This window comes from Grammomys surdaster, unplaced genomic scaffold, assembly GCF_004785775.1.
Source record: "Grammomys surdaster isolate TR1022 unplaced genomic scaffold, NIH_TR_1.0 208, whole genome shotgun sequence".
NCBI lineage: Eukaryota > Metazoa > Chordata > Mammalia > Rodentia > Muridae > Grammomys > Grammomys surdaster.
The window spans coordinates 6261654-6273745 of NW_021604653.1; the positions used below are offsets into that span (position 1 = coordinate 6261654).

Genomic DNA, 12092 nt, shown 5'->3' on the forward strand with positions numbered 1-12092 from the left:
TGGGACTTAAAATATCCTTTTTTTTAGAAGTAGAAGGTGTTTGTGTATGCTGTCAATCCTAGCACTCTATAGATAGAGCCAGACAAATCTTTTGAGTTCTGAGTTCAAGGCCAATCTAGTTTATAAGTTGAGCTTCAAGACAGCCAGGGCTACACAGATAATTATTATTAGGGGCAGGGGAGTGTGATCATTTTTTAATCTGGAATAGTGTAATGCTTTAAGAAACTTTAAAACATTGTTTGCAAATCATTTATACCCCGAGATTTTAAATATTGAACAAGTCTCTTCCCGAAAAAAAGGTTTGTAGCAAGTATCGAATAATGTTAAGCTTTAAAAAGCTTTAAAATATTTCTTTACATTAGAGATCTTCCTTTCCCATTGGTTAACAATAAAGGGGTTTTTATTTCTTTGTTTTTTTAAACCAAGATACCAAAAAAGTAAAAACTGAAGAAAGCGCTGAAGCTTGTAAGGAACCAGAAGATGTTGTGAAGAAGTCAGATGACAGCGAGGTGCCCAGCCTGCCCCTAGGACTGACAGGTGATGGCCAGGGACTTTTCCAGGTGGCTTGTCTTAGCTCTGTATGACTGAAGGTCCCATTGTGACCTTTAATTACCAGCCAGCAGTGACTTTTGTATCTTTGTACCATTTTCCGTTACTTTCTACTTTGTGGTACCTAGGCACTTTTCTCCATCCCTTTTTTGTTCCTCTGTGTTCCTAATATTTAAATTGTTAAATCTTCTCACAGCTTCTGGGATGCAAGAATTCAGACTGGAATTCATTGCCCCAGCCAGAATTATGTAGGAGTTATTTGAGCCGTTCTCAGGAGATTTTGCTTGCTTGCTTCCAGCTGAGTTCTGATCTCGGTATTTTAATGCTTAATTGCGATTGCTAGTCACCGGGTGGTACTGTACTGCGTGCAGTCTTCAGAGAAAATACAGAAGTTACAGAAGTGGTTCTCAGCCAGGACAGTTGTACCCCAAGTCAAGCAACAAGCTTTTCTCAGAAATAGCCATGTTAGCATCAAAAGTTGTACACGCAAAGCCTGACTGTGGGCAGTCTACTGATGTCTAGAGTATGGAGGTGCCACACAGCATCTTGAGATACGTAGGATAGACACTTGTCCAGCATACACAAGGTCTTGAATTTAGTCCCCACACACAAAAAGAATTCTTCAGCCCAGTGCCAATTTAGATGTTCCTTTTTTACAGTGGGGCTGTATCCCAATAAACTTGCTGAGGTTCAAAATAGAAGTCAAGTATGCACTGAATACATACTACCTTCTGTAAAAGTATCTTTTATTCCCTGATATAATTGTTTTCTCCAAGGCTTACTGCTTCTGTCTGCTAACCTGAGCCTAGTCCTGGAAGCTTCTTATGTAGGCCTATAATGTTTTCAGCTCTCACTTAACTATTGAATAAGCTCACCCTTTCTAGATCTTTCTGAGTTCTGGCTGGATGGTCACTTTAGCTGTTCTAGCTCAAAATTCCTTTCCATGTTGACTGATTCAAACTGGCTTCTTTCAGCTTCTGACTGAATTGCTCTGCTTGGCCTGATACGTTCTGATCTTCTGGCTCCTCATTCTCTGGTTCATTCTGTCTTCACTTGTGTGAAGCTTATTCTCTCTGTACAACCTGTCTTTGTATATAACGATCCTAGTAAAACTGCCTCTCCTTTAAGTAGCTTCAGTTTCTGTTCTTGTGAGAGTTGGGCATATCCTATTCTGTCAAATCTTTCTCTGATTTGACATGGGTGCTTCCTTCTACAAACTAACTTCACCTTCACCTTTATCGTTTGGGATTAACTAAGGGCATATCTGTATTTCAGCCAGATGGATTAAAGGTGTGTGCTAAGGCGGAGCCACGCCACAACTAGAATAGACTTGTCCAGTAAACAACACAATATTGGGGTTCACAGTGTGATGAAATATCCTGCAGCAACTTTGACAGTAACCTGCCCTAAACATGCTCCCCGGGGCTGGAAAGATGCTTAGCAGCTGAAAGCAGAGGACTAGAGATAAACACCCATGTTAGTGGCTCACAGTAACCTGTGCACAGGTGGTTCTAGCTCCAGGGCATCTACAGGGGTCTGCATTCATATACACATGTCTGCATACAGACATGTAGTTAAAAGTAAAATCTTTTTTAAAAAAATGATTTGGCCTCTGGTGGGGAAAAGTCTAAGAGAACTGATTTATAAAAGCATTATGTATCTAGTAGTTTATCAGTGCCACACTGAAAATAAAAATGAAGGTTGTGGATGGTTTCCCACATCAGTTGCACGTCAGAACCATCATTCCTGCCACGCTGAGAAGCCACGGCTGCGGCAGAGTGGAGGGTTGCTTTATTATGTTTCATGTCTATACTGTTTCTTCTGTGTATGGTACTTTGCCAGCATATATGTGTGTGCTCATGCATACCACAGAGATTAGTAGTCATTTTACTCCTGGAACTAAGATCATCTCTCCAGCCCATGTTTACACATTTTATACTGTTAAGCATGTCTTTTTCCATGGATTTTTTTCATCATTGTCTTAGCAGTGATTGGACATTAGTGTCTTCTGGCTATAAGAAGCTCTTGTAAGAATCAGGTGGACTTAGGCAGCAATGCTGGCACTTGGGCTGACCACACAGCCTGACACTGAGCAATCTCCTCCTAGGTGCTTTTGAGGACACTTCATTTGCTTCCTTGTCTAATCTCGTCAATGAGAACACCCTGAAGGCCATAGAAGAAATGGGCTTCAAGCACATGACGGAGATCCAGCATAAAAGTATCAGGCCACTTCTGGAAGGCAGGTACGGCTGACATTGACACAGGGACATTCCTGTCTGCCCTTAGGACTGTGCAGTTGTAAAAGTAATGCATGTGTGTTCCTCTGATTTTGTTCTCTATATGGAATCCTGTTCGGCTCTATTAAAGACGGTGTATCAGTCTTTGTAATTTATGTGCTAGGCACCTTGTGTTCTCACTCAGTGCCTAGAGCATGCTCATAACATACAGTGTAGATTAAGTACACATCTGCATGCGTGCGTCAAATAAATAAATGTCCTTTGTCTTCTGCAATACTAAGGGATCTTCTGGCGGCTGCAAAAACCGGCAGCGGCAAAACCCTCGCTTTCCTCATCCCTGTGATCGAGCTCATTGTCAAATTGAAGTTCATGCCCAGGAATGGTAAGGCTCTGTCTCTGTGCTGTTATGTCACTAGGATTTGTGTCTCTTAAGGACTTGTGGAGATGGCCATCTGTCACCTTTTACCTTTTAGGAACAGGAGTCCTGATTCTCTCTCCTACCAGAGAACTGGCCATGCAGACCTTTGGTGTTCTTAAGGAACTGATGACACACCATGTTCACACGTATGGGCTGATTATGGGTGGCAGCAACAGGTCTGCCGAAGTGCAGAAGCTCGTCAATGGGATCAACATCGTCGTGGCCACGCCAGGCCGGCTCCTGGACCACATGCAGAACACGCCAGGATTTATGTACAAGAACCTGCAGTGTCTGGTTATTGATGAGGCTGACCGTATCTTGGATGTTGGGTTTGAAGAAGAGTTAAAGCAAATTATTAAACTTTTGCCAGGTAAGTAGGTGGCATCTGCATGGGCCTCACGGGGTAGTTAAAGACCTGTGATTGGTGATCTTGTAGGAAAATTAGTATCTTAATACCAGAGTTTTACTGTGGCCATATGAGGAGTCCACACTCCTGTCGCCTTCAGAAGTAGTTCTGCTGGCTTCATACAGCACATTACCGTAGCACGTAAACTAAAACGCAGGTTTAGCAGTCTCAATGTGAGGATTCCTTGTAAGAGTTGAGCTCTGGCTGAATCCCTCCTCTGTGGTCCCTGTTTTTATCTCCATGAGGGCAGTCTCGCCTTCCATGTTGTATTCATGGATGAAGTCTTTCAACATGACAAATTGTTCATATCTATAATGAGGCGATGATCCTCTGTGTGATGCTGAAATAATTGACATAAGAAACCGTGAAATTATCCAGGTGTGGGAGCAGGAGTTCAGGATCACCCCTGAGACCTTGACTCCAGACAGTTTGACCCAGAGCTGCATGAGACTCTGCCTCACAACATAAAGTAGGGCCCAGAGAAATGGCTCAGCAATTAAGAGCACATGCTGCTCTTGCAGAGGACCCAGGTTTGGTTCCCATCACCCACACCACATGGTCATCACCTGTAACTCTAGCTCCAGGAGAATCTAACCCCTCTGGCTTCTGAAGGCACTTGACTTAGTATACAGACACACAAACACCTAATCTAAAAATAAGTAGACCAATCGCCTTGAAGTATCTAATTTTGATACACTTGTGTACTGCTTAAAAGTCATAACCACAAGCAAAGTGATGGACATGTCACCTGAGTTGTGTGAGTACAGTGGTTGTTTAATTCAGTCAGCTGTTGAGAGGTGTGTGTGGTTTGCAGCTCGGGACTGCTACAGTTTACTGTGAATGTTCACAAGTTGTAGGGTTATAGATGCTTTTCTTTTGAGTAACTTGAAGAAAGCATTGCTGGTGACTGGGGAAGCTGTAACTACCCATCTCCTGGGTTTAATTTATGTAAAATTTGTCCATTTCACCTAAGTTACCATGTTTATAGACCTAAAATTCACATTATAACCTTACTCTTGATGTTATCTGGATATGTATACCAACAGCATAGTTTCTCTTCCTGGACTCTGTTCCAAAAGTGTAATTGTGAAGCAGTTATGAGATTCTTTGGAAGGTTTGGCTATTTTTGTGTCTTTTTAGCACGTAGGCAAACCATGCTCTTTTCTGCCACGCAAACTCGAAAAGTTGAAGACTTGGCAAGAATTTCTCTGAAAAAAGAGCCATTGTACGTGGGTGTTGACGACGATAAAGAGGTTGCCACAGTGGATGGCCTTGAGCAGGTACTGTTTATGACTAGCTTAGCACACACTAAAAAGTAAATAAGTAAAGCCCTTAAGGATCGTACTTGGTGTTTCCTTGTGTGTCTTCAGAATGATCCAGAGGGCGCAGTGATTGATGGATATGAGTCAGATTAGCAGACTTGGGTTTGGTGTCTCTGACTCTTGAGTATAAAATACTGTGAACTCTACGACCGGACCAACTTCTATTCTGTTGATGCTGCCTTTTATGTGGGAAGCATCAGTCACTACTAATTTTAATACAGCTAGAACTTGTTTCTTAATTATCTCCATGAGGTGCCAGGGAAGTTGGGTGGTAGAGAGGAAACTAGCTTGGGGGAATAGGTGCATCGCTGTGAAAGTCAGAAAAGTGATGCCAGGTCTGAGGTGATGAAAACAAGTTTAAGCTTGAGTAAGTGTGCGTGCGTGTGCGTGTGCGTGTGCGTGTGCGTGTGTGAGAGAGGGGGGGGGGAGAGGGATAGAAACTAATGTCAGATATCTTCCTGATGGCTCACCATTTGAATATTGAGAAGAATCTCATTTGAACCAGTGCTTGTAGACTCAGCTAATCTAGCTAGTCAGTTTTCCCCACTGATCCCATATGCTGGGCATTGGGATTCCATGCTGGCTGCCACACTTACCCAGCATTCCCATGGATGCCTGTCCTCAGCCCTTTACTGGCTGAGCTGTGTTTCTAGCTCCAAGGCAAATTCTTTCAATGAGTAAACAGTTCCATATGATTGGGGTTGGTAGGTTGGTATACTCCTTAAACGTGGCAGAAAGGCCTTGCAGTATATTGCTGTGTTCAGTCACATTCTTTTGTGAGTAACCTGTTCACCTGCACCATTTCAGGGATACGTTGTTTGTCCCTCTGAGAAGAGGTTCCTTCTGCTATTCACATTCCTTAAGAAGAACCGGAAGAAGAAAGTAATGGTCTTCTTTTCATCTTGTATGTCTGTGAAATACCACTATGAGCTGCTGAACTACATTGACCTGCCTGTCTTGGCCATCCATGTAAGTGAGCTTGTTGAGAAGCGGCTTAAGCCTGGGATGCCTCCCTCTGAACACAGATCTGAGTGGTTGCAGGAGATGAGTGCTCTGCATGGATCTGAGAACGGCTGTGACTGTTTGAAGATTAGGTGGTGGGAGGCTTCAAGGCTCTGCCCCACCCAAGGGTCGGTAGGAGGCTAACGGTTGTCAGATGTTTCCTCAGTGCTGTGGCCACTCGTAAGGTGCCCGTGTGCTGGCAGTCCACTTCACCACACTTTTGTACACTTCTTGAATCACAAGGACTCGAAGGAAGAGGGAGAAAAGGGAATGAGCAGGAGTGGGAGGGAACAGGAGAGGGGAATGGGGTCGGTGTAAACAGAGTACTGCACACAGAAGTGTTATAACACAGAGGTGAATGCAATAATAAGAGACACCCTCCCCCTCAGAAGGTCCGGTTGGGGCGAGAGGGCCTGGGCTGCAGTGAGGCTGCTCTACAGTGTGGTAGCAGCTCCACAGTTGATTGGTTGTACATTCAACTCTCACATACAACTTGAATGGCTTTTGTGCTCTTGTTGATTTTGAATCTAGGGAAAGCAAAAACAAAATAAGCGAACAACCACATTCTTCCAATTCTGCAACGCAGATTCAGGAATACTGCTGTGTACTGATGTGGCAGCCAGAGGGCTGGACATCCCTGAAGTGGACTGGATTGTTCAGTATGACCCTCCCGATGACCCCAAGGTAACTGGTGTCTTCAGAATGGATCTGTGAGAAGGACTGCACTTGCCCAAAGAAGCATGTCCCTTCTTATCCATGAGGCTTACCTATACAGAACAGCCACTCTGTCAGCAGTAGGGTATCACTGGTGTTGAGTGTCAGAGACCTTGTGGGACTCAAAAGGGGTGTGCAAAGAGGTTTGAGTGGTGTCTGTGACCTTAAGAATGCTAAGTCCTGGCTGGGTGGTGGTGGCACACGCCTTTAATCCCAGCACTTGGGAGGCAGAGACAGGCGGATTTCTGAGTTTGAGGCCAGTCTGGTCTACAGAGTGAGTTCCAGGACAGCCAGAACTATACAGAGAAGCTCTGTCTCGAAAAACCAAAGGAAAAAAAAAAAAGAATGCTAGGTCCTGGCGGATGCTCACAGCTAACCATTGAACTGATCATGGGGTTCCTAATGGAGGAGTTAGAGAGAAGACTGAAGGAGCTGAAAGGGTTTGTAGCCCCATGGGGAGAGCAACAGTACCAACCAACTAGAGCTCCCACCACCAGCCTGGGAGCACTTATGGAGGGACCCATGACTCCAGCTGTATATGTAGGGGAGGATGGCCTTGTCGGGCATAGGTGAGAGAGGAGATCCTTGGTCCCCTGAAGGCTGGACACCGAGTGTGGGGGAATTCGAGGGTAGAGAGGTAGGAGTGGGGAGGAATGTGGGAGAACATCCTCGTAGAAGCAGGAGGAGGGGGGATTGGATTTAAAAAAAGAAAGAAAGAAAGGGGAAAAAAAACAGCCTCGAAGAAGTGTAACAAAGATTATATCTTAAGCTTACTGATGGCAAATCGCCATCTTTTCATTTTTTACATCTCACTTAAAGAAAACTCTGTTTATTAAAAAAAAGAATGCTAGGTCCTTAGACTGGTGTGTCCAACTGGTATCTGGAGGAAGTAACATTGGGGAAGGGAGCAAATAAGAATCTGTAGAGTTTTCAGTAGGATAAATAACCACGTAAGGGCTGGGCATGTACAGTGCTCTGTAGCCCCAGCAGTGGCAGGGGAGGAGGAGGACGGGGACAAACGGGCTCTGAGGACTTGTACAGCCATTGAACAGAAACAGCAAGCTCCAGGTTCAGAGAGAGCCTGCGTGGACAAGCAAGGCGGAGGACCATCAAGGAAGGCACTTGGCCTCCCCTCTGACCTCTCCACTCACATGCATACACCATACACAAAAGTACTTTCAACAAACAATGAGCTATAAAGTACTGCCTAGCATTTAAATTAATTTCCTTAGAAAACTGTTTTGAAGGTGAACTATAATGGTCATTTTAATAGGTCATTGTTGATATGACTGGCCTATGGAGCTGCTCTTACACAGTGTTGGTATGGCTGATGAGTGAAGAAGGTCTTCTTGCTTTGGTGGTTGGCCCTGTTAAGGGGTGGTATCCGCAGAGAGAATGCTGGCCCAGAGTGTAAAGGATGTGAAGGTGAAGATGTCCCCGCCCAGGGATTGGTGCGTCGTCTAGTGTAGGTGTGCCAGCATGCTTCCTTCATCGAGAAACACAGTCAAGATGCTAGTTGCTCACTCATGAAGACATCATAACTTAAGGCAGATTGTCTTGCCTTGACACAGGAATACATCCATCGTGTCGGTAGAACAGCCAGAGGCCTGAATGGAAGAGGGCACGCTCTGCTCATCCTGCGCCCTGAAGAGTTGGGTTTCCTTCGTTACTTGAAACAGTCCAAGGTAAAGGCCTTTGCTTGGAAAATCTTAAGTTGAGAAGTAACTCCTCTTGATATATGAGGATTCTTCTCAGGTACCATCTCTGTAGACGGCAGGGTAGAGGTTGAGTTGGTGTCAAAACAGTACTGGGTGAGGTAATAAAATGTATTTCTGCCTGGGAAGCATGAACAGAAGGAACAGGCCCATGGCTTTGTCCCCATCTCCATTTCCCCAGTGACTGTTAGAGACTCTTCTTTCTGGTTGTCTGCAGCTCTGTTCTCCTTCTCTGCTCCCCAGCATCCTTGCAGTCTGCTGTGCAGCATCTTCCCGGTCTCTTTCTGTCATAGATGAGCAGCAGATCTGTGCTCTCCTGTGCCAGCCTCCTCCTCCCTTTCCTGACTCTTTCCAGCACTTCTTGGTCTCCGTACCGCCAGTGCTTTCCCATCTCAAGTTTCCCAGGGAAGCTCTGCTTCCTGCTGCTCCCTTCAGGACTAGCCATGGCCACTGCCCTTGCCTCCTCGGTCTTGTTTAAGAAAGTGGTTTGTATATTTTCTAGTCTCCATCTAATCTCCAACCTACCTGGCTTTGCCCCTATTCTGTCTTGCCAGGAGAGGATGCGTCCAGACTACATATGGCCTCCTTGTTGCTAGGCCTGGTAGGTACATGGCAGGCCTGCTTGTCCATGACCCTGGCACCATGACACCCTCTTGGCACATAGTCTTGCCACATGGATTTCCTCCTTCATATAACATGACACAGATTCCTAGGGTTGCCCTGCACACTTTGCCTTGCTGTTCTTTTCCTAGATCTCCACAGGACACTGTTCAGCAAGTTGTGCTCCCAGCACACAAATGTACAGTGACAGGTTGCTCCATCACTTTCCTGTCTGTTTCCAGGCCAGCACACATGCCTTCCTAGGGGACGGCAGCAGCCAGTCCTGGGATACCTGTTATCTTCCCCAATATGTAACACGAACACAGGTTCTGTCTGTTCTTACAGCTATGTAAAGATAATATTTGATAAATTCTTGGGAGAGCTGGAGTCATCTTGGCATGGGCTCAGTGCCATTAGCATCAGACACAGAGTGGAATTGAGGCACCTCTCCTGGTATAGAGGAAGAGAGGTGACCATCCCAGGCATGGTAGTACACACCTATAATCTCAGCAATCAGGAAGCAGAGGCAGGAGGATCACAGCAGGTTCAAGAGCAATTTTCCTGCTAGAAAATAGGAAAAACAGGAAATCATTTATCACCCTGAATGTCAGGGTCAGGAGGTGGGGGAAGTTAGCAACTGCTTGCCTCTGCTCAGTTCCTCACCTCAGCTTTTAAGAAAGAAATGCCGGCTGCCACGCTGGATCCAACTGAACTCGGCAGAGGTGCACTGCTCTAATGATGGGAGGTAGCAAGCAGCAAATCACTGTCCCTGTCCTGGGGCTTCCACAGCCCAGGCATTTCTGTCCTCAGAGCCAGCACTGTCCCTTGCTGTCACTGCTGATGGGGCACTTGAGTCTTCATACATCTAATCCTGAGTGCCCCACTGACTAATACTTAATTGTTGTTTCTCTAGGTTCCACTGAATCAGTTTGACTTTTCCTGGTCTAAAGTTTCTGATATCCAGTCTCAGGTATGCTTTTTGTTTAATTACCTTTCTGGGGAAGAGATCACCTACCCCAATACTGCTTTGTGGAGTTTTGCAGTCGGTGCCAGAGCTCACTCTCATGTATGATGCTGGCTTGGACTGTGAGGTCCTTCAGAACTCTTCCTACATGGGTCCTGCTCTCTGATGGCCCTGCTGGAACCTCAGTCTTGCACCTGTGCTGCCTGAGACCCAGAGGCCAAAGCCGAATCTGGTGAGCTAGGACAGGTGGCTTTTGGCTAACTGTTCTAATAGTTGATGTCTGCTTTTTTTCTTTCTATTTCAGCTGGAAAAGCTGATCGAAAAGAACTACTTTCTCCACAAGTCTGCCCAGGAAGCATATAAATCCTACATACGAGCATATGACTCCCACTCTCTCAAGCAGATCTTCAATGTGAACAACTTAAATTTACCTCAGGTTGCTCTGTCTTTTGGTTTTAAGGTCCCTCCTTTTGTTGATCTGAGTATCCTTTGTGATGTTGTGCTGCAATTAAGGGGCTTAGCAGAGCTATTGGGGCTTAACAGTAAGTGGTGTAAAGCCTCTGGTGTTCATCCTGCCCATTGTGTGTCTGCCTAGCATAGACCATGGGACTAGGAAGGGGTCAGCACGGACTTGTCCCTGGGGTGAGAATTAGAATAAGGCAGCTCAGGATTTAAGTCTTTGAAGAACTAAGGCTAGCTGGCAGGATAGCTTAGTGGGCAAAAGTGTTTGCCCAGCAAACCTGGCACCCGAGTTTGACCTCCAGGACTCGGGGTGGAAGGAGAGAACCAAACATCTCCAACAGTTGTCCTCTGACCTCCAGTGAGTGCCGTGGCACACATGGCCACATGCATACAGACAGGAATATTAGAGAGACAGAAATATGAGTGTTAGTGGAAGGCAGGTAGTGTGTCTTCAGGGTAGAGGCACAGAGAGGTGGGAAGCAGCTGAAGAGAGAGGAGAGAGCTCTCGGAGTTCCACCCTCATGTAGCCATCAGAGGGTTACCTCCACAGAAATGGCAAGGTTGGCTACAGAAACCAAACCTAAGCCTTGGTCTAAGGGAGGGGCAAAGGGACCTCCCAGTTACTTCCATTGCAGTTTGGTGTGTGTGCACAGATGTGCTTGAGTATGGACCATATTTTCAAAAGAAAGAGTCAGATAGGAGATTTTAATGCTTTTTAATGCTACTAGAGTAACTCCTGAGGGGATTCCAGGACCAGGTTGATGAGTTTCTCCACCCCAGACCCATGACAGTCTGCTGTAGTGAGAGTCGGATTGTATGAGAAAGAATCAGTGCATGGATCATGAGCCTCTGACTCTGGTCTCAACAGACCTGAAAGGCATGCGCAGTATCAATCTTCAGTTGACCTCTTGACTCCACTATTCTACTCTGTCATGATTATAGCGTGCTGGTTGATGTTGCCACCACAGTTGACTTCAGAGTCATTGGTGTTCATTTTGGTGTACAAGCTTATTGTCGCTCCTGGTCTCGTGCAGGTTCATGGCACAGCTTGCCCCACGTCTTGTTGGTCAAGGGAAGTGTGGCACAGGCAGTGTTGGGCGTGTTGGGGTTTTCTCTGCAGCTTGTTCTCTTTGTTGCTTGGCTTCCTTAATGTTCTCCTGAAGATGTGAGCAGCCATGATGGCAAGCTTAAAAAGAGAGGCGGTGGCGGGGGATTCGGCTACCAGAAAACAAAGAAAGTGGAGAAGTCCAAGATCTTTAAACACATCAGTAAGAAACCAGCAGACCGCAGGCAGTTCTCTCACTGAGGCGATCTGCCTTCCGCCTGGACTTACTTTGTCCAACTCCCCCACCCCCCAACCCCCAGTACCCCTTAAAAATGAACTTTTATCGCATTTAGAATCTTTCTGTCTTTACTATGATAATATTTTATTTTTAAATACTTTCATAAATCAAATTATATCACTGTTTTATACCTTTCCCTCTTGATATATTCCTGATTTTTACAATGGGCTTATGTATGTTGGTTGGTTGGTTGGTTGTTTTCAAGAACATGTAATTGGGCTGTGGAGATGAAGAATAAGTTCAAATCCCCAGAAACTACTTAAAACAGGCATGGTAGGGCCTGTATAATCCCACCATCCCTACAGCAAGATGGGAGGTGAAGACAAGTGACTAAGGCAGAATGTGTTTTAGAAAACCCGC

General features: G+C 45.5%; 1 protein-coding gene across 1 annotated transcript in view; it reads left to right on the forward strand.

Moving 5' to 3' along the window:
* The window catches only part of Ddx18 (DEAD-box helicase 18), a 15287-nt gene extending 3419 nt beyond the window's left edge, over positions 1–11868 (forward strand). The window contains exons 3-13 of the mRNA XM_028771497.1: positions 427–537; positions 2657–2792; positions 3068–3168; positions 3260–3574; positions 4751–4890; positions 5740–5901; positions 6466–6618; positions 8220–8333; positions 9877–9933; positions 10232–10409; positions 11553–11868. Of these exons, the coding sequence (XP_028627330.1) occupies positions 427–537; positions 2657–2792; positions 3068–3168; positions 3260–3574; positions 4751–4890; positions 5740–5901; positions 6466–6618; positions 8220–8333; positions 9877–9933; positions 10232–10409; positions 11553–11695 (1610 nt within the window). The 3' untranslated portion in view covers positions 11696–11868. The remainder of the gene's footprint in view (positions 1–426; positions 538–2656; positions 2793–3067; positions 3169–3259; positions 3575–4750; positions 4891–5739; positions 5902–6465; positions 6619–8219; positions 8334–9876; positions 9934–10231; positions 10410–11552) is intronic.
* Positions 11869–12092: the final 224 nt, after the last annotated feature.